Here is a 21,856-nt window from a genome sequence, read left to right as displayed (position 1 = left end):
AGGCTGAATCTCTATCAGCTAATAATCAAACAGCAGCTGGTAGAGATGGATGAGATTTTAATCTGTGTACTGCTTTTAAGAGTTGGCAGAGACTCTATAGTACCTTTTCTGTTTGGATTTACCCAAAACAAAAATGTTTTCATTGTCTGTTGAATTCACTGTGCTGCTGGTACATCTGCCCTTTTGTTAACTTGGCGCATGGACTCGTCATTTCAGGTTGGCATAAGTGACGTGCTGTTTTGTGTGCCAATTTCAGATGGAGTGAAAACCACGCCCCAACTGAAAAAAAATTAGAATTACCCCCTCACGCTTTTATGTCTTCGCGAACTGGACAAGCTACAGTTATAGTTTACATCCATGTTTGTACGGACTCATGTGTAGCCATGACAGATGACAATGCTTCAAATATGTATGTTGCTTCAAAGCTATCGCAGAGGATCTATACAATAAGTAGTTTCAAGATGGACACCCAAGATTAGTGTCACCAGTTCAATAACAGACCAAATGTCTCCCCTTCTGTTCCTGAGATATGACACTGAATGATGACCAGAAAAGTCATTTTATCCTATTAGACATTTGTGTGATTTTTGTCATAATTAGTGTATGAATTCTTGAGTGATGGCTAGAAACATGTTTTGTGAGGTCTCGATAGCTTTGACCTTTGATTACCAAAATCTAGTGAGTTCACTGTTGAGTCCAAGTGGGAGTTTGTGCCAAATTGAAAGAAATTCCCTTAAGATGTTCTTAAAATATCACAATAACCAGAATTAGATGGACAAGTTACAATGACCTTAACCTATGGCCACCAAAATGTAATCAGCTTATTATTCAGTCCAAGTGGACGTTTGTGCCAAATTTGAAGAAATTCCCTCAAGATGTTCTTGAGATATCGCATTCACAAGAATAACATGGACAAGTTTAAGGTGACCTTGACCTATGACCACCAAAATCTTATCAGTTCATTGTTAAATCCAAGTGGACGTTTGTGACAAATTTGAAGAAATTCCCTCAAGGCGTTCTTGAAATATTGCATTCAAGAGAATGGGACTGATGGATGAACGGACAGATAGATGAATGGATAACGGATGGACAGCTCAAAAATAAAATGCCTCTGGCCACGGCTGTTGCTGGCATGCTGGCATGGGGATTAAAAAAAAAAAAGAAAAACAGCACTGTGCCAGTCTACTTTTTAAGTGCACTCCCAGTGCATCAGAGTCACTGGTCTGCACTCAGGAATGGCACTTACACTTTGCTAAAGTTACTGTGTGCTTCTTTATAAAAAAAGATTCAATGTTCTTCTTTTTACAAAGATTTTTTGGACTCATAAGTTATGCTTCTTGACCTCACACAGAATTATAAAACATCTCTTCAACAATGTGTTTGTTATATGTTAAATAAAGAGTTAGACAGGTGTGGATGGTTAGGGCATTAATGCAGTGCGAAATGTTTGTTCTACACACTACAGACCTCCAGAAATAATACATTAATAACAACACTTGGATCTCATTATGTTAACAGATACCAACCATAGCAGGCACAACAAAAAAACAACAATTTTGGAAACAGCAGGAAGTGGAAACAGCAGCGTGGACTGTTCCTTCTGCTGTGACAACACACAGCAATAGAGCTGACTCTCTGCAACTTCTTTAAAAAAAAAAAAAAGCTGCAGCAGCATATTTCTCCAGAGAGGAAAAATCTATTCCTGACTCTGCCACCTGTCTCAAAGTGTCAAGATCTTAAAAATAAATAAATAAAATTTACAACAAATGACTCACTCACAACACAGCACACCCACATATATGTGTACACAGACCCGCACAGCTTCCCGAGGGGCATGAGGAGAGTAACAGGAGAGTCTTACTTGTCCCACTCGGCCATCCCCTGACACATTCTTTGGATCTCTCCTAGTTTGGGTTGTGTGGTGACCTGCGTGACGCCTTTTACCGAGATGCCTTCAAGGAATACTGCACCCTGGGAGGAAAAAATAAGAGAAGAAAACCAGAAGGTTGAACTTGGCTTGAATTTAAAGAGACACTCATAGCCTCCTACACATACGAGAAAAACATTTTAAATCCCTGTGATACTTCGCAAGCAGCTGCTGCTTTGCTTCGTGAATCCCTGTGTGCAGAGGCTAGAGATATTATAAAGCCAGTTTTTCTTTTGACCTTTCCACTTTTAAAACCATCCTCACTCAAATTATTTTATGAATCCACCTCATAAACCCCGCTCCTCTGCCTCATCTCCCAGGAAACTTGACTCTACCGCTGCCTCTCTCCTCACCCCCTCACTACCTTCACCCCTATACTCCTGTTTATGCAGATATCTGCTTTGAGACAAACATTGCCAACATCTGTGGCACTCCATTTTCTATTTGAAATGATTCATGCTCATCTACCTCATTTTTTAATCTCACCCATTTGTCTTTTGACTTAATCTTTTCCCCCCTCACTCTGAGTCCTTCTAACTGGTATAATATGATAATATACACCAATGGGAAGAGAAACAGATGTCGTATGATAACATATGTTACCCCAAGTGCCATCGGTGCATATGCTTTTAGTATGAATGGCTGCCATGAGAAGAGGAAACCCCCATCATGGTCATATAAATCTTATTCTCTGTCATTTGATCTAGAAGGAGGTTTTACTCTCAGTTCTCATAAGGTGTGAACGTGTATTTTATACAAATTGTACAAAACAAACCAAGCAGATGTTAAATGTAATGAAGATATGGCTGGGCAACACAGCTGAGTCATTATCACGATACTATCAAGAATATTTTCTGGTATTGACTCTGAACTGTGTTCTACTGTAAGCCTTTACATGAAACCACAGAGTCTTTATTTGTAACAGCGTGTCTACACAGGAGGCCTTGGGAGCTCTCACGATTAGTCAGTTAGCCAAATGAGAAAACTGTTTTCATCATTAGTTAATCATTTCACTCTTTTTTTTTTTGAGCAAAACTGACAAACATTCACCAGTTCCAGCTTCTAAAATGTGAGGATTTGTTTCTTTTCTGAGCCGAATGTGATAGTAAACTGGAAATCTTTGTGTTATGGACTGTTGATCAGATAAAACGAGACTTTAAACATGTTACTTGGGCTCTGAGAAACTGTGATGTGCATTTTTTAACCCCGCCTGGAGGGGATCATGCATTCAAATGTGTATGAGTGCATGTATCTGTATGTCCACAGCAAATCTCGCACACTACTGGACCCATCAGCCTAACATTTTTTGTGCACTTTTATGACTGTATGCTCAAGGACATCTCGTGGTTGGGGTGATTCACATTTGTTAAAAAACCTGCTGACTATATAATCCTCTCAAATGGCTGTTATGCACCGCAAGTGATCAATTATTGCGTCAGTTATATTAATGTTGGTAAATTCTTTTGCTGGCATTTTCACATTGAATTTGACACTTTACATCGCTGGTGTTTATGCGTTGTTCTTGTCCAGATTTGCATGCCAAGCTAAGACTACTGCATATATTCAATCAAGCATTACAGCAGTGGTTGTTTAAAACATTCAATAATGTCAGCCAGCTGCTGAAACTCTTTTGTTGATTAACACATCACTTACGGTGACAATACACTGGCCAACTTTTTGGGACACATGACAAGGTAATGTGCTTGCCAAGAGCAATTAAAGGGATTTTCAACCAGCTTTGTGTCATAACAGTGTGGGTAGCATGTGTAAATAAACTGTGGTAAACTTCTCTCCATCCTACCAGAGCCCAGATCTCCCTGCTCATCTCCCAGCTCAAATTTGCTGGCACAAGGGCTATTGCTTGAACTACCGATTGTATTTCTGCATTTTCGTATACCCGCCACCACGGACACAAAGAGTAGAGAAGCGGATCTGGAGAGACTCACCCATCTTTGCGTGTCTTTCAAACTCAGACCTAACTCAGATTAAACTGTAGAACTATAAAAAAACAAAAACAAATTATGTTTCTGTTTTCTCCCCTAAAATGTCAGAAACATATTTTGGTGCACTGTTTGGCTGTAATACGAGATTTTATAAAGATTTTGTTACTGTGCAAATTTCCCCCTTTAAATGCTTTCAGAAACATGTTTAAGCTTACCGTTAAACTGTATTACGAAATAATTTATTACCAGCTAGCTACCATCTTGTTTGCTGTGTCAAAACGGACAAGCTTGCAATAAGTTATTCACTTGTGACAGCATTATTGGTCCAGTATGGAGCAGTGCATTCTGGTAGTTGTAGGTTTGCTACCTCTTGAGCAAAAGCGAATGCCACCGCCCATTTTTCTCGGGTTTCTCTGGACATATAGCACCAGTTTTGAAAGTACTTGCTTCTGTCTACTGCACAGACAGCCTTGTTTTATGTAAAGACCGTCTTTCCAGCATTGAAATACTTATTTAGCGTACCCTGAATGAATACCATTGTAAATTTTGGACAAAGTCACATAGCAAAATGCCTTTCCAGATATAAGGAGCCTTACCTAGTCTATTGTAGGCCACTTTTTGCCCTTTGTCATTGCTTAAAAACTGACGTCCATAGAAAAGTTCAGTATCATTTTGAACCTGAGCATCTGCAGATTAATTCCACTACTGTCATGCACACGCACTGAACACACAATCAACATGCTCCCAGACACACCTGGCGGAGATTTTGACATTTTATCTCCATTTGGCTTATCAAGAAAATAAACAGAAGACTAATGAATGATGAAAACAATCATTAGGTGGAGCCCTCGGCTGAGGTGGCCAGCAGAAGTTTGTAGAAAGATATGCTCATATCACTACAATAGGCAATATCACCGCAATTAGCTACTTATCAGTGCTTCTTCTTGAATGGTTTAAACACACTGCAGCAGAGAACCCAGAGACAGACTGATTCTTTTGTCTCCTCTTCCACCTCTAATATCTCTAACCTAGCAGGATGGAGAAACTTTCCCAACACAAACTGTAGCCATGTGTACGTGTATTAATCCATGTACGTACTATCCAAGATGGCAGAGCACTGTTTCTATTTTTCATATCAAGTGTTTCATCCAAGCAGATTTTATGGCCCTGAGAAGGACTCCAGCCTGAAGCTCTGCAGGCATTGTCTGATTTGATAGTGTGCCACCTTTTCTCTACTTCTGAACAGAATTCATGATGTTTCTTTTCATAACGGCCAACTGGCGGCAAACCAGTCTGACTCCGAGGCAGGCCACTCAAGAGCCAGAGACAGTGCTTTTTAATGACAGTGAAGTGATGCAGTCTGGAAGAGTTACTGCTGCTGTTCTCTCTTCTGGTCTCTTCCCTGTAGACCAGTCCACTGTGTAATAACTCCTCTGTTAGACTGGCCTTGATTCAGGTTTTCAGTAAGCTCTGTGCTATAAAAGTGATAAATAAGTATTAACTATTGGCGTTTTGATGTGATTGTAATTCGCACAAATGTTTCACATCAACAAGTCTAAGTTCTGATTTACTTCCTACTGTTCACACACTGTTGCTTTTGCCTTTCCATAGGCTCTACACTGGCAATACTATTTGAATTTGAGCTTCTTTTAACTACCTAATTAGTCTGGATGAGAGCATCGGCTCAATGTAAACAGAAGGAAACCTCATTATATGCAACTGGAGATGATTCAACCCCTCTAATTTCACCTTTAGCTTTACATAAAGATGGGGAGACGGCTTTAATCAAAAACAAAATTATACCTTTGCCAGCAGCTGAGGAGATGGAAAGTGTCACGTCCTCTAAATCGGAACATCAAATTGACTGGGTTATTACATATAGTTGAACATAAAAGCCTCATCACTCAGAAGAGAAGCCTCCCTACAGACCCTACATCACCCTGCGTGAGGTCCATGTCATGCATAGAGGGATTTTCTACTTAACAGTCCATTTCCTGGAGCGCCCCCCCCTCCCGAACGTCTCACCAGTTTTAGCTTCTCTTTCTTTCGTTTGCCAGGCGCTGACCCGGAGGAGCTGGGGCCCGACTCCTGGCTGACAGCATTACCGTCATCGTCCACCTCCCCATCGTCGTCGTCGAAGCACCACTCAGGGAGCGCGGGGGCAGGGGGCGCGTCCTCCTCGTCACCATAGCGACGGAAAAGCTCTTTGAGGTACTCTCCCTTGTAGATCCCCGGGGCTCGGGCCTGGGAGAACGCAGCCACAGCTGCCTCGATGCTGATAAGAGGCAGCAAACACAGATAGGAAATATTTTAAAAAGCTTGATTTTGTTTTTTGTGTTAGTATACTTTTTATACTATTTTTAAGCTCTTTATTTACTGTATTTCTCATTTGATCTGTTTATCATAACTAGAATTGGAGAAATGATTGATTATCCCAATAGGTGCTGATTCATTTTTCAAGTACTTTTTCCGAGCAAAAACTCAAAACATTTTGATGATCTCAGGGTCTCAAATGTGAGAATCTGCTGCATTTTTATGTGCTACATTATTATAGTAAATTGAATTGGGGCTACAGCTAAGGACAACTTCCATTATACAGTACATTAACCTGACAGTTACTTTCTCAATCTCATTTTAGTCATTAGTGAAACTCGTGAAAAAAGCCCCCATTACAATTTTCTGCAGCCCAAAGTAAAGCCATTAAATGTTTTGTTATGTCCAAGCAACAGTCCAAAACTCAAAGACAGTCAATTTCCGATAACATAAAACAGAGAAAAGCAATAATTTCTCACACTGGAGAGGCTGAAAAGAGGGCATTGGGCAACAGTTAACTGATTGTCCAAATAGTTGCCCATTATCTTAATTGACTAACTGCTCTGGCTCTAAATGGAAACTTTCAGGGTTTTAAACTCTGGGTCAGAAAGAACAAGCAACTTAAAGGGGAACGCCACTTAAATTAAGAATCCCAATATGTTATTTCCATGGCCTCGGTAAGCTCAATCAATGTTAGTTAAAATGAGCTACTCTCTCTCAAAGCCAGAAACCAGAAAAGTAAGTCTCAAACTTGTGATGTCATTAAGTATAAAGTCTAGAGCTGCTCAATAGACAGTGAAAGGGAGCCTGATTATGTGAACCAACAGAATGTTTGTTTTCTTTTTTTATACCCCAATGAGCTTTATTCTATCATAGTGTTCTCAGGTCTGAGGCAGAAAATGATGTCCATATAGACCAGATCACAATGTTTATTTACAACAACTTCTGGGCAAAAAATATCCCCTGCGTCACATGCATACAATGTAGTAGCGCTGAACAAAAGGGGAGTGGAGAAGGGTTCTGGTTTTTCAGATTTTTATCTGTGAAGAGCAGACATGCTCTGGGACAGCTCTGGACTAGCTGGCTCTGGCTCTGTTATTTCAAAGTGTATACATCCCATTCATCACGAGTGCATGTTTGATGCTTTCATATCTCATTGATAATAAGTAAGGCTGGAGACCTAATTTACCTGTTGGGCCGCAGACTAAAGAAAAAGACGGCTTGAGTTCGCCCAAAAGCAGCAGTTAAGCAGGTTTATACTTTTGCGTTGAATCTATGGAACAGGCTCTGAGTAGACACATACCCTACGCCCTAACCTGACGTGTACCTCCCCTGGAAATGCAACTACATGTCGTGGCAACGCAGACCTCCTGTCTATTTCTGTAAACTGAAAAACCATTTCCCTCAGTGGAAACAAAGCTTTTATTTACTTTCATTTCACAGATAAGAAACAATAAATTGTGAAGACAATAAAATCCCCACAAAAAAAAAAAACATTTGAAATCAGGTGTGTGATTTATCCTGCCTTCACAGGAATGCTGCTAGGCTGCTAGGCTAATTTATGCCATGGGAAATGTCATAGGCTTGCGCTAATAATGTTAGCATGTAGTTTAGGTGAGGGAAACCAGTCTAGCAAAAGACAAGTGTTTTGTCTGCGAATCTTTTGAGTTACAATGGAGCCTAATTTCAGACTTTTTGTTAAATGCTCTCGCTATTAAGTCATGTTTTATGTGTGTTTTAGGAGTGTTAGTTGAATCAATCAAACTTTACAGCACTTCAGAGAAACTGAACAGAGTGGCAAAGAGACCCCACCACCAAACGGCAGAAATAGGCCCGTTTCCACCGCAGGAACTTCGGGGTAATTTTACAGGGCCGGGGCCGTTGGTGCGTGTCTCCACCGCAGGAACCACCCCCGAAGGACAGAGTTCCGGAACTTTTACAGGGGCTAAACAAGTCCCTGCCTCGGAGTAGGTACTCAGAACAGCCCAGAAAGACTCCTGGCTGGGACTTAGGGATTACTTAGCTGGGCTAACTGTTAGCTGTTAGCCGTTAGCGGTGTCTGTATTAACTCATTAACTCAATATACGGTCCGCTGGAAAAAATATTTTTTTCACGGACCGTTTATTGAGTTATTGAGTTAATACAGACACCGCTAACGGCTAACAGCTAACAGCTAACTACATCCCTACGTTGCCCCAGTCAAAATGGTCGCGCAACGATTACGTCACATCCAGAGCCCGGTAACTTTACAGGAACCTTCCTCCTACTCCGCCCTCTCAGTGGAGACACAGCGGTTGAGAGGGCTGAGCGAGAGGACGTTCCTGTAGTAGTTCCTGCCCCCCAAATAGTACCAGGAACTTCTCCAGTGGAAATGGGCCTAATGTCAGATAGGTCAGACCACGGTGTTTAACTATACATCTTTAAACGTTACAGTTATGGCTGATGTCACAGTGATACACCCTGTACTCAGAACATCACCCTGGGTGTCATCTATGACATGTCTCCCAATTCATTGTGTGTGGAGTAGCTCCAGACTTTATACTTCATGACATCAAAAATTTGAATTTGGGCACTCTAGTTTTTGAACTGGGGAGACAGCTGTTCATGTTTACTAGTATTTTTGGACTGTCTTAGACCATAGGAATAACATGTAAGAATTTGGAAAATGGATGTACTTTCCCCTTTAAAGACATTACCTTGGGCTGTAGGAAATAATTATGGCCATTTGTCTTTATTTTCAATAGTCAAAATAATCTTAAATTGCAGCCCTTACCTTATCTCACTTCATGTTCAGGGCAGGTTATTTTCAATGAACAGCCAATTCAAAAAAATGCACCAGTTTTGATCATTTAATAGTAAAATAATCTTGCAACACTTGATACTGTACGAGGGCTGCAAATGCTCTCAGAATATTCATTACACAGGAAGTAGTGGGCGGTGGGAGGGTTTTATCCAGCCTACATGTCGACAGCTTCCAGGGATTCTGCCTTCCCAGACTGCTGCTCCACCTCCGACTAAAGACACATCCTCACCCCCCCCTCGGCTCAGCTGTTGTAAATTATTTCACATCTCTGTCGAGGGGTGACGAGCTCGGTCACCGCTAACCAGCCAGCTTCTTTGTGAAGCCTGTGTTGATTTGAACCGACAGTGCAACTTCTCGTGCCGTCACACGTACAGAAAATATCAGGAGAAGACGGGATTATCAGCTAAAAAGACACTGACAGGGGCGAGACACTTTGAAACCAGAGTAATGATCTGAGCCACTTGGAGGGTGCTGTGTTGTATGGTTTGTGTTGTCGTGTGAGACAGTGTGTGAAGACTGTGAGGCTGCACTCGCAGTAGTATGAGTGATCGAAGGCCTTTACCTCCAGTCCATCTTCTCCACCAGGTACGCACATATCAGAAAGCCTGTCCGGTTGAAGCCATGCGTGCAGTGAACACCTTCAGGAGGAAAAAAGAGGCAGGACAGAGGTGAAGAACCAAGAATCCCATGTCTAAATCTTAGACATTTCCCAATCTATCTGTTCCTCTATCTAATTTAATGCAGCATCGTGTAAGCGTGGTGTCAGTCAGTATTTCAATAACCCTGTGGTTTAGAATTGTTTTTTCAAATGTGTTTCCCTCTCACATCGAAAACTCAGTCATCTTTAAGATGTACTGGGACCAAGTTTTGAGCAAGGGTATCAAGTCATAAGCCAAGAAAGACTCCCAAGCAGATCCCTCTCTCCTTAGGGGGGATATCCTTCCTCCATACCGACATTAAAAACCAGCCACACACACACAGAAGACACCCACAGATTGATGAAACATCCAGGCAGGTAGAGAGTGCGTTTAAAGGGCACAGGAAAAGCAAAAATCAGCTCTTTATTTTGAAGTAAATTGCCTGTAAAGCGCAATCTGCCTCCCTAAGGGCACAAAAAAAGCCCCCTGAAGATTTAAGTCATATTTGTTCACCACTTCAAGAAAACATTCTAATAAACATAGCAACAAATGTGACATTTTCACAAACAAGCAGGTGCACAGCCGAGTTCAAAACTACACAAAATAAAACCATCAGACTCTCATATTTCCCCAGCAAAGGAAGTTTGCCCAGCAACGCCAACGCTAATGAAGATGAAACGAACCAACGTCAGAGGACGGGGAATCGCATTTACCAGCCCAACTGTCTAATTTGGACATGTGTACCACAGAGACAACAAAGCCTAATCACCAGCTGGCTAAAGACAGGACATCGCTGAGATGACATTCACACATTCTGCTCTGATGTTTGAGCAATTTGATTTACAAGCCAGGCAGCAGTTAGAACAGAGCTTGACGGGGTTATCAGATGCTGGAGCGAGGTATAAGAGAGCACCCTGCTGTTAACACTGGGAAAGTGCATCCTCTAAATCCATGAGTCCATGATAAGAATCCATCAGGCTGCCTTTAAGCACAGTGTCACAGCAAAATATACAATTATTAAGTAATTAAATATAATTATTTGGGGATTGAGATCTGCAGACATCTCATTTTCATTTTTTTATTTGACACTAGCACAATCATTTAAAGCACTGCTGGATTTCTGAGATCAATATCGATATTGATATTTGAGAGTTTGAATCTGATAACAATGAGGCTTGGGCTCTATCAAGGGTATTAAGAAATCCCAATGGCGTGATTATCAATACCATCAAAAATATAGACGCTCCTCTTTCTGTTAAACTGGTATGGAGATGCTGCATTGAGGCGATGTGTTGTAATGTATTGCACTTGCCACCAGAGGTCAGTCTCTACTGATGGAACATGCAAAGATGGCAACTGAGAGTGGTGGGGATAACGTTACAAGACTAGCAAAAAGCGGGTTAGCAATAGCAGAGAGAGAGCGGGGAGAAACATCGGAAGAGCCAGAATATTTTCACATCTAACTCTGTGGATTAAGGGTATATTTCGACCAAACCAGAGTTGGTAATCGTCGAAACAGCGGACTAACCAAGACGGTTTTGATGAGTTTTATCTTACTTCCATTGAGTTTGAACAAAGTGTGTTTAACTATAGCCCCGTTTCCACCAAACACTTTCAGTATGGTACCTGTGGAACCAAAAGTAACCCTTCAGACATGGTACCTAGACCCTAGTGTTTCCACCCCAAACAGTACTCAACTCTTCAGTGTTGTCACTTGCATCCAACACTCACTGTATTTCCTCATTACATTATAGTCCACAGAATGAGGCTGAACGCCGACATTTTCAGAACAAAATAAAACAGGCTGCAGTGAGAGTCTCTCTACATGGTATATTCAAAAATAGCAGATTTGTGCATTTAGTCCTTCTCAAGCAAGCTCAGGTGTTTAGTGGTGCCGGAGCCCACAGGAACTACGCTCCACAATGCTTTTTTTCCTGACTGAGGATTGGGATGTATGCTGTCCTGGTCGAAATTAATATACAGTATATAAATGCTTTAAGATCCACTGTATGTCATATAAAAACTAAAGTGATGGTCAATGTTGTCACAGTGAAATTTAAGGTGTGTTGATGGATTCACGTAGTCAACTCATGCATTGAGTAACATTACAAGTTAACGTTCCACCTTAAAAATCGCCGGCAGTCAGCCCTACGAATTAAGGTTTTTTTTATTTTCTCAGACTCCAGCTGCTGCAAGAGGCAGCAAAACATCCTTTATTTTATAGCTGCAGTTTACTAATAAAACTCTCCACAGTATGAACAGTAGTTACATGAGCCTCAAAACCTGCCACAACTCAGCCCTGAGCAGAGTGACCGTCCTCTGCTGACCAATCAGACTGCAGTGTTCGCAGCTCCACCTTTTAGTTCCAGATCTGTGTGCTAGGTACCCCAACAGAGGGGGGACCAAAAATGGGGACCGTACGGAACGGTTCCATTGGTACCATCCACAACTTTTCATTGTGGAAACTAAAAAAATGCATACCAAACTGAACTGAAGCGTACTGCTCAATGGAAACGGGGCTTATGAGTTCTCAAGGCAGTTAAGCAAGTCTTAGTTTGGTGAAAGACAGAAGCTTGAATTTAAAGAGTGTAGGGTGCTTTTTTAAATTTTATTTTTAACTTAAACAATATTGATATAGGTCTATTTGAAGTTTTTTAAGGTACATTCAAGCAGGATGTGTGAGAATAATCTTGTCAGTGCTCTCTTGTGGACCAACTACTGTAGGTAATGGTGACACGGTTTCTAAATAACCTTACACCTTGCTTGGCTGATATATGAGACTTGAATGCACTGCAAAGTACACCTTGTAGAGATGTCTCGCAGCTGTGTTGGAAACTATTTACACATTCATGAAGAGCAATCACCATTTACATAAATTACATCCCAACTCATGTTAACGTACTGATAAACAACGATGAAGTGAGTGATGTTAAACGCACCCCAAACTTCAGTATTTACATGAAGTTAAAAATACAACACAGTTGAAACAACAGTGCAAAAACCTGCCCACATACAAACATCTCCAGAACTTTCCCTTCTGAACCAAAGTGCATTTAGTCAGGGTTTATTGTCTACTGGTGTCCTTTCACCTCAAAATCACCTACACAGTGTTCACTGGGAGAGGAGTGTTGTTTCTCATGTGAAACTCCCACACTTATAAAACCAACAACATAGTGACTTGCACGACACTGTTTTGTTTTTTAAGGAGGTTGGTGTGAGAGCCATGCACTCATGGAAATGTACAACTTCAACGTGACATGTGAGCAAACCCTGGGAGGGCCAATTAACCTCCAGCTACTACATGGAGCTACTCTGTGACCATCGGCAGAGGAGTAGTTGTACTTGGAAGCTGCCTGATGTTAAAGAGTGGGACTCTATGAATATAAATCATGCAAAGTGGAAGGGAGAAAAAACATTTTTTAATAAAACATGTAACCTCTCGACCATTTGCAGCAGTCAATTTTAGAGTAAGGCTGCACTCTGCTGGACAAATGAGGTACTGCAACTAGTAGTTCAGTTTAGACTTGCACTCTGTAATTGTTTAATAAAATAAATCATAATTAAAAGTCCATTTAATAGCATTTTTGTAGATTCCTCAGCACAAAAATGAGCTTTCACACAAAAAGTAAATGTAGTATGTAGAAGACACAGTTTACATGCATAATAACTGGGTGTTAAACCATGTGTCACAGAAGCCAAGCAAGCACATTAGCTCATGACTGAGTGCAACATGTGGAGCCAATGAGGAAAAACAGTTCTGTTAACAACTACTAGTTGCAGGATGATGTTAGCTATTACAGCCCATAAGGAAAAATGGCTATAAAGACAGACATTTCTTTACAAGCCTGTCTTAGTGAACCTCAGCTACTTCAGATGAAAAAAATAACCTTTACTATTTAAGAAGTCAAAAAAAGGTCCTTTTAAAAAGGGAATACAGTTGCCAGAAATTGAAGGATACCACACAGCAACCACAGCAAAAAATATTATTAAAAATATATGGTCACTGTTATGACATTAATATTTTCAAGTATGTGTTTTTATTTACAAAATACTTCTAAGTGAAGGGAATATTCCCGAGAAGATCACGACTTATTTTACGGCTAATTCACGTTTACTTTCATACTTAACTCGTAAATCATCAGATCTTCATCCTCTTAAATGTCTGACTTGTAAATCACTTGTACAATTTAGTGTATTGCTCTTTATCTTTCCCTAGTTTTAAATTCTTAATAACTTTGTGAAAATCTTATAAGGTGGAGGCTTTAAATGAGCCCTCTGAGTTATTTGCCTCACCCTGCACTGTATTTCATTATTCATTTTTCTTGCCTTTGTGTTTTAATTGTGCAAAATAATAAACTACAACTGTGAACTAAGCTACAGAGTATGCCAGCACACTTTAGGCTACGTGTAGGTATATTATAACTCCATAATAAGTTATTCAGAAATGTATAAAGAGTGCAGTATAATTTTGGTCATTACTGCAAAATAAGAGAGCCATGGTAATTATTTTAGAAATAAGGCAGAAGTGTTTCAGGTGCTCGTACTTAAGATTCAAGGTTTTTTAAATGTTCCTCTAGCATTAAGATTCATACTGAGTGGGATAAATGGAAGCTTGAATGTCTAAGGAGAGAAAACTGTGGGGGTGATTAAAAAAAACATAAAAACAAAATCTAACTGAGTTACTGTTGAGGCAAAGCTGTTCCAACAGTCTGTGGAAATTATAAAGTGCAAACTCATTTACAGCACTGGCTTTTTTGCACTCATTGAGATTCTACTTTTGTATATCTTCATATTCTTCTACGAGCAATTCATGGATTTCAGCCACACTGATATCTTTAAGAGTTAAAAATGGAGATAGACGTAGGGGCAAAACTCATCATTTCCAAATATTAAAAAACTGACTCACAAGAAACTGCGGTCAAACCATTCAAAGAGGTGTAAACACAGCGCTAAAATAAACTAGGGCAGTGACAGCTATTATTTCCTCTCATGTACCACAGATTCAATAACCTAAAAAACACACAATACATTTAGCAACAATAGTTTTGATAGTATTCCTGAAAAGTATTTAAGCTTTCGATACCACATCATATTCACAGTCAGATAAACATCTCAGACTTGTGCAGAAAATACAAATCATCTGCAAGACGCACATAACCTGTTACTGATATGCTGTAAATGTTGAGCTGTGCTTACCTATCAATTCTGCGGGATTCTTCTCGACATAGTGTTCACAGAGCCTGATGAACATTGCGGTCGTGTCTTTCGAAGGGCATTCTCCGTGGCTAAACAAAGACAATAGCACTGGTCTTAGTACATCACCACCGAATAAACTGCACCACAATTACTTAACACATGACAGCGAATTTACGCGTACCCTTTACACTGAACCTTCACATATTTTATGCCTTCTTTTTCAATGTCGTTGCGGTCATAAAAGCGTGTAGTGTTCGTCAAATCCACAAGCAAACCCATTTTCACCTGAGGAGAGACAAAAATGACACAGTGAGTCATGGTTTTTTTTTTACTTCAAAATGTTACTTAGAACTTGAGTCTTCACTGAGTCACTTACTTTTAAACTTTTTAAGTAGTTGGACAGCATGCTCGGATGAAATCTGTTCTCCTCTGCAACTTGGTCATCATATCTGGGACCCAACATCGTTTTCATTGGCAGGAATTTACCTATGAGGGAAAACAAAGTCGTAATGTACAAGTAATAAACTAGAGGTCCTCAGTGTAACACTCTGTACTCTGAGTAGGGACCTTGGCGGCTGATGCATTGGTTAGTTGGCTTAGGTGTGGACTTGAATGACATGACTTGGACTCAAGTCACAAATTTGATGACTTTAGACTTGACTTCACAAAAACTTGCAACTTGACTTGGACTTAGACACCAATGGCCGATGACTTCACATGGACTTAAACCTTTTCACTTTAAAATACTTCATACTTTCCCCCAAACCCAAGATTAAAAAGTTATTGTTGTTGAATGTTATTTGAAAAGTGTGTCAAAAATCAATTCATTTCCCTTCATCTGTTTTTGAATCAGAAAACATTAATACTATTCATTCCCAGCAAGCTGACATAAAATGCCCCAGACAACCCATCTTGTTTGAATGAATCCAAAGGCATCCAATAGAATTGCCACAAATAACCACAAGAAACTAATGTAACTTTACTGGGGACCATCTGAAAAATATAAACATCAAAGATAATTTTGTTTGTGTACAAAAATGATGTGGTGGTCAACTAAAATCTAAAAGTATTCATGATTTTTGTACCTTTTATATATTATAACTCTCATTTTAATGGCATTATTGTTGAGGAGCGTATCATGACTTGTTTAGGACCTGAAACTCAAAGTTCAGGACCTGGGACTTGACTTGGGACTTAATTTGGGACGTGAAACTCCTGGTTTGGGACTTGATGGGGGACCTGACTGACTTTAGTTGGGACTTGAGTGCAAAGACTTACTTGTAACTTGCCAAACAGTGACTCTGGTTGGCTCACCCAAAGCTTAACTTCTTATACAGGATGATTTAATTATTAATTCATTAATAATTCTACAAAATATAGTCTAATATACTGTAAAATGTTGTTGATGATTACCACACTTGATCATACCGAGTAAAAGCCTAAAAAACTGACAGGATTGTTACAAATCAAGGAGGAGGTGCCTCCTGTGGCTGTGTTAAATTGAGCGTGAAATAGCACATAAATAGCATTTGTTGACTTCGTTATGGTGGTTGATATACAATAAAACTTTAGACCCAAGTGCTAACTTTAAATGTGATGTGAAATCCAAGTAAACATGTTGTCACACAGGGCTTTAATGGATATCGACCTCTACACAGCTTCATGCGCAACCATGCTACAGCCACGGTTTGTTTTGACACGTGATGCTTCCACAGTGAAGCTAGCCAGCTCTGTAGCCCTTCTCTGATGTACTTTTACTAGTGGAAAATAAATGAACGAAACAAGTCCACAAACGCAGCTTTTGTTTAGAGTTAAATTACAGTTATTAACTAGGAAAAAAGCACAGATGTGTGCGAGCAGCTGGTCTTTGACAGTCCGTTAGTCACAGGTGCAAAGTTAGCTAAACAAAGCGCGCCTGAACAGTGTCGCACCAAACTCCATTTGAAAATATGGCAAATTAAATTTGTCTCGCTACAGTTGGAAAACGTACCAGCATTTTAAAGATAGTCTAAAATAATTTGGTTTATTGTGTTCTTCCAATAACATCGGCATCCAAGTCAACACCAAACTTCGCGTAATTTAAACAAAATGCTGTAAATTTAGACAGCACTGTTAGCCAATGTCTCAATGTTATGATACTAACTAGCCTTGCAATTTTTGTGTAACTGAAAATGGACAAAAATGTCAAAGTGATGCTTGTTGCCAGCAGGACGTTTGGAAAATTAAAAAGTGGATCATAATGTTTCAGTTAAGACACCCAGTTGTGTTAAAACAGCATGAAGCTACACTAAGTTAAGCAGCTGGTAGCAGTAGCACTACCTATATTAAACCGGTGGTTAATCTGCCGTTGTTTTCTTACCTGCCACAGGTTGTCCTCTTCTGGGACAATTCCGCCACCGAGGAGGGGGTCCGGTGTGTGACATGCTGAGCAGAAGTTTGAATCGTTGATAATAATTACAGCCTTGCCTAGCTAGCCTGTGGCTTGATGCTCCCTCTCAGACCGCAGTGATCCCCGGCTGTCGTTCACTCAAGCACCGCGGACTCTGGGCCCTTTAGCTACTAATGCAGGAGAATCATCCAACAAGTTTAAGCCCGGTCAACTTTATGACGGGCCGGCGGGTAATTATACGAAACATAGGTTACTGTGACTCACGGCTGATTAGCATCCCCAGAATGGTGTTATCTTTAAAGTCTGTTCTCCTGAAATCCAGTTAGTTAGCAATTAGCTAGCATAACGTCATTCAAACACCAAACGAGCTAGCTAGCTAGAGCTAAACTAGCTAGCCTTCTTCTTCTGGGTATTATCTGTAATTCTGACGGCATCCGGCGCCACACCGCCACCTGCAGGTGTAGACGAGGAAGGGTATAACACGAAAATAAATCAATGCAGCTCATTCATGGATATTATTCCACTGAAGTCTGCTCTGCAAATAAACTAATGAGACCATTGATTTATGTTTTTGTGAACTGTACTCTGAAGATTTATTCATTCTGGACTCGTCCCCAATCTCACAAATTTTGGGAAGTTGCCAGCAGTGCCAGACCTAGCACTTCCAGTGCCCTGGGCAGGCGCCCCCAACCCACTCCAAAAAAATGTATTATTTATTTTCATTGCCTTCACCCTATGTATCATTTTGTCACATGGTTTACTGAGATCTTATTGAGGGTCCCAGGACTAAAGGATGAGACTCTAAATTGACCTTTCGCTAAGCCCCGCCCCTTAGTGATGGTCCGACAAGTTGTTGGAGTAAGCATGGAGCACACTCTGTAACTAACTGCACTTCCTGAAGAAATATTATCATATTTTTGGAAGAACAAAACAGTGATTCCAGAGAGAAGCAGACAGAGGGGTCTGCAGTCTGTGTTTGAAGGATATATCCAGGATGTCAAACTGACTCAGCAGCAACAACAGGTTAAAAAGACAAAGATAGTTAGAAGCTAAAGCCGAACTATAGGCTACAGATCACAGTGTAAAAGTGAACCACCACATCACTGCTGATCGCCACACAAGACAATGAATATAAAGGGAGACTTTGCTGATACTGAACCAGCTGTGTGGCATCGCATTGTGTGCAGATGAACGGTGTTTGGCTTCGCTCCTCTGCCGCTGCCAGCAACCGGACCTCCGTTGGAAGTCAAACAACGTTCATCTAAACACACTGTGATGACACAGAGGTGGTTGAATATCAGCAAAGTTTCCCTGCTTCCCTTCACTGGTTCCTGTACAGCAGGGTCGGTCTTTGTTTCACTGTTATAATCATTAAAAGCAAAAGCAGCATGTGTATACATTCAGTAGGCTATATCTTCAGTAGCTAGCTAGCTAACCCTACACAAAACCAGCCTGAAAATGAAGGAAATCTGAAACTACTGCATCAGAGTCAATGGAGCACAGCTGTGTTGTTGTCAGACCCTGGTTGTTGTACTGCGCCCCAGATGGCTTCCGCCTTTTAATTTTCTCTTCCTCTAATGCTCTCCACACTTCACTCCCACATTTTGGTTATGTGAGATTTAATTTAATTTTTTTATTTAATCAACTGACATATTGAATCGAAATTTCCCTTCCTTAATAACTCCTCTTACATCAATTGAGTACTTTATTGTCTATTGAACTGATAACAAGCAGCACATTCAACACATTTTGTACTCAAATAACAAGACAGCTTGTAAAACACAAATATGTCATTTATTTAATATTTTTGTCCATTGTAATGTTCCTCTTTAGAAGTCCTGCTCATGTATGATATTATTACATGATCAGTAAAAACAAATGCCAGTTTTTAACCTGTTTAACTTGGTGAATATTTACTAAACATTGCAGCGTACTTTGATAGTTAATAAAGTTTGAACCATTTAACAAATGTAATAAATAATGCATCAGTTTGGACAAAGGACAAAGCTATCTCAGACATTTAAAATCTGCTGACAAACAATAAATGTGACACTATTAAGCAGCTTATATGTATAGGTCACTGTTAAATCGGACGCCAAGTCATACAGGAAGAATTGCAGTCAGGTTTCTGGTGTCATGTGAGCAGTTAAATATTGTTTTACAAGGAGCAGATGTGACTGATAATAGGAAACACATGGGAAGCTTATTATATTACACAGCTAATATTGTGGTATTTACAACATAATATAAAAAATCTCAGTGCTGCTATCACTGGACAAACCTGTGCTTTATGGTTTAATATAATACAGTCTGTACATCCACATATTTGTTTTATGATTTCAACCTCTGCTGCATAGTTTAGGCCCCAGTTTCAGTTTCTTTTCAGAGTTCTGAACACATTATGGTGTAGATGCATCAACTGAGACCAAAAACTGTTGCTGGAGGGATATACACTTATCTCCATATAATTAGCTCTGCAGAAGACATCAAGCAGACTCAGCAAAGCAGTTACTACACACATTGTTTAGCTATAAATATCACGTTTGCAGTAGCATTAGCACAATGTACTTTTATTTACACATAACATTACATTTTATGACCTGGGTTAGGAAGTCTGATACAAGATTACAATCTTCTGCTTTCACCCCGCAGTGGAAACAGTGCCAGGCAGGATAATGCCACACACAATCATGCAAGTCTTTGGCAACGTTAATGACACCTGGTTTCCACAGAGCTGATTCATTTTTCTTGAATCTTGGAATGTTTTCATTGTTTTGTCTTTCCATTTTCCTCACCTGACCTGGCCTTGTTCAAACATGTTCAAAGTGACATAAACCGTCATCGGCATCGTCTTCTCTGGTTGTTTCGGTGTAACTTGCTTCAATTCTTTACTGGTAGGACTGTGCACAGGAGTCTGGCTTCGATACGGGCTGACCGGGGAGGTCTCTGAAGGAAGCAGTGCGGTGGAATCATCAGGAAAGGATAAGTGTTGTGTCTCCACAGCCTCGACTGGGTCTTTATTCTGTATGTGCAGCACTGGAACCATGGCTGGGTCGACGTATTCCTCTGTCTGGACACTGGCTGGGGTTTCATTACTGCCTGTGGCTTGTGGAGAGGTGGCTATTGTCTGAGGTTCCTCTGTGTAGACCTTGTCACAGACGCTTTCGGGTGGATTGCTGAATGGCGGGAAGGTGTATATTCCCTGCGGACAGATCCACACATGCCACAAAGACACACATGCAGATAGTCGATTATTCAGGAGGTAAAATCTTAGTTACAGAATCATGACACTTAGATTAGATTGTTTGTGATGAATAGGTTTGAAATATGACGGCATGTGATTTATCATGAGTTTTATTATATTTTCTATATTCTTTTTTCTATTTTGTATATTCTTTTTTTATTTTTCTATTTTATTTTATTCATTTATTTGGGTAAATGAGACTTGGGTTATACTGTACTAGTTGTGTGAGAGTTTATTAACAAATGTTTTAATATAGTATTGATTGTCTTAAACGCAGTCACTGTTCACCTTTTTGGATTCTTCATTCAACGTGGAGGCATACAAGAAAAACAAAGTTTTCCTCTTCAGTTCAACATACTCGATATACAGATGGTCATTTTGCGGGTAAAGTATTCCTTCAAGGCCAACCTGACTTGTTCTCCTGGAATTGCATAGAGCAGTGGTTCCCAATTGGTCCATTCACAGGCTCCAGATTTCTCCTGAATCATTAGTTTAAGGGCCACACAGTTTAATATATTCAGCGTCAAACTTTCATTGGCCATGCCGTTGAGCTAGTTTGCTGTCTCTGTCAAGTAGCTGTCCTTTAGTCTCTCACTCTACAGCAGGAAACGGCTCTTCAAAATAAAAGCTCTGCCCCAGAAATTCCCTGTACTTCAATATAAAGTTTTTTTTTCAAAGTTGACACGTTTGCGAGTCACTTGTGGTCCATGCAGAATGGACCAACCACCTACTTTTAGACCGCGACCCATCGGTTGGGAACCACTGGCATCCTCATGTTGAGAAACACAATTTAAAGAAGCAACTACCAGTTATTATGGGTTAATATGCTGATTATTTTCCTCAAATAAATGATTTTGTTTTTCATAAAATGTCAGAAAATAGTGAAATACTTTAAGTCCATCATAATTTATCAGATTATTATTATTATATTTTTTATCAACTCATTATTAAGATATAATTTACAGACAGTATAACTGAGCATTAGACTTAATACACTGCAAAAAATGTTGTTGTGACGTCACTGTTTTTGGTGTCTGGTCAAAATCTTCTGAGGGGGCTGAAGCCCAGTGAGTCATGGATACAAACCACTACGATTTGTTTATACTTTTTCACAGCTATCACCTAAAATATAGCAACACATTCTTCATATTTTCTTCCCTGACCACAAACAACCGAGAATTGAATTTAATCATCCCCTCAGGCACTTAAAATGATGTAATTGATTCCTCACTGAATTCACCTCTTGATGACTTGGCGATAGCAACAAAGCCACAGAACTGCGGCCAGGGTCTGGCACCGGCTTCTCCCTGAACTTCTCCCACCTACAAAGCAGATTATAAGCATCATTTGGGGCAATTTTTTAACATGTTATGGTCATGAATATAAAGATTATGCCCTGTATG

General features: G+C 40.1%; 2 protein-coding genes across 3 annotated transcripts in view; both read right to left on the bottom strand.

The window, feature by feature from the left end:
• The window catches only part of rngtt (RNA guanylyltransferase and 5'-phosphatase), a 144,865-nt gene extending 127,267 nt beyond the window's left edge, over nucleotides 1-17,598 (bottom strand). The window contains exons 1-7 of the mRNA XM_050058235.1: nucleotides 17,180-17,598; nucleotides 15,197-15,306; nucleotides 15,002-15,105; nucleotides 14,821-14,909; nucleotides 9,549-9,624; nucleotides 5,896-6,145; nucleotides 1,862-1,971 (exon numbers count right to left, since the gene is read on the bottom strand). Coding sequence (XP_049914192.1) covers nucleotides 1,862-1,971; nucleotides 5,896-6,145; nucleotides 9,549-9,624; nucleotides 14,821-14,909; nucleotides 15,002-15,105; nucleotides 15,197-15,306; nucleotides 17,180-17,243 — 803 coding nt within the window. The 5' untranslated portion in view covers nucleotides 17,244-17,598. The remainder of the gene's footprint in view (nucleotides 1-1,861; nucleotides 1,972-5,895; nucleotides 6,146-9,548; nucleotides 9,625-14,820; nucleotides 14,910-15,001; nucleotides 15,106-15,196; nucleotides 15,307-17,179) is intronic.
• A 1,392-nt stretch (nucleotides 17,599-18,990) lies between these two features.
• The window catches only part of LOC126398804 (interleukin-31 receptor subunit alpha-like), a 33,566-nt gene continuing 30,700 nt past the window's right edge, over nucleotides 18,991-21,856 (bottom strand). For both annotated transcript variants that reach the window (XM_050058407.1, XM_050058408.1), the window contains 2 exons: nucleotides 21,694-21,775; nucleotides 18,991-20,411 (listed from right to left, as the gene is read on the bottom strand). In XM_050058407.1, coding sequence (XP_049914364.1) covers nucleotides 20,001-20,411; nucleotides 21,694-21,775 — 493 coding nt within the window. In that variant the 3' untranslated portion in view covers nucleotides 18,991-20,000. The remainder of the gene's footprint in view (nucleotides 20,412-21,693; nucleotides 21,776-21,856) is intronic.

Source organism: Epinephelus moara, chromosome 12 (assembly GCF_006386435.1).
Source record: "Epinephelus moara isolate mb chromosome 12, YSFRI_EMoa_1.0, whole genome shotgun sequence".
In the NCBI taxonomy this organism is placed as follows: domain Eukaryota; kingdom Metazoa; phylum Chordata; class Actinopteri; order Perciformes; family Serranidae; genus Epinephelus; species Epinephelus moara.
This window is presented reverse-complemented; position numbering and strand designations above follow the sequence as displayed.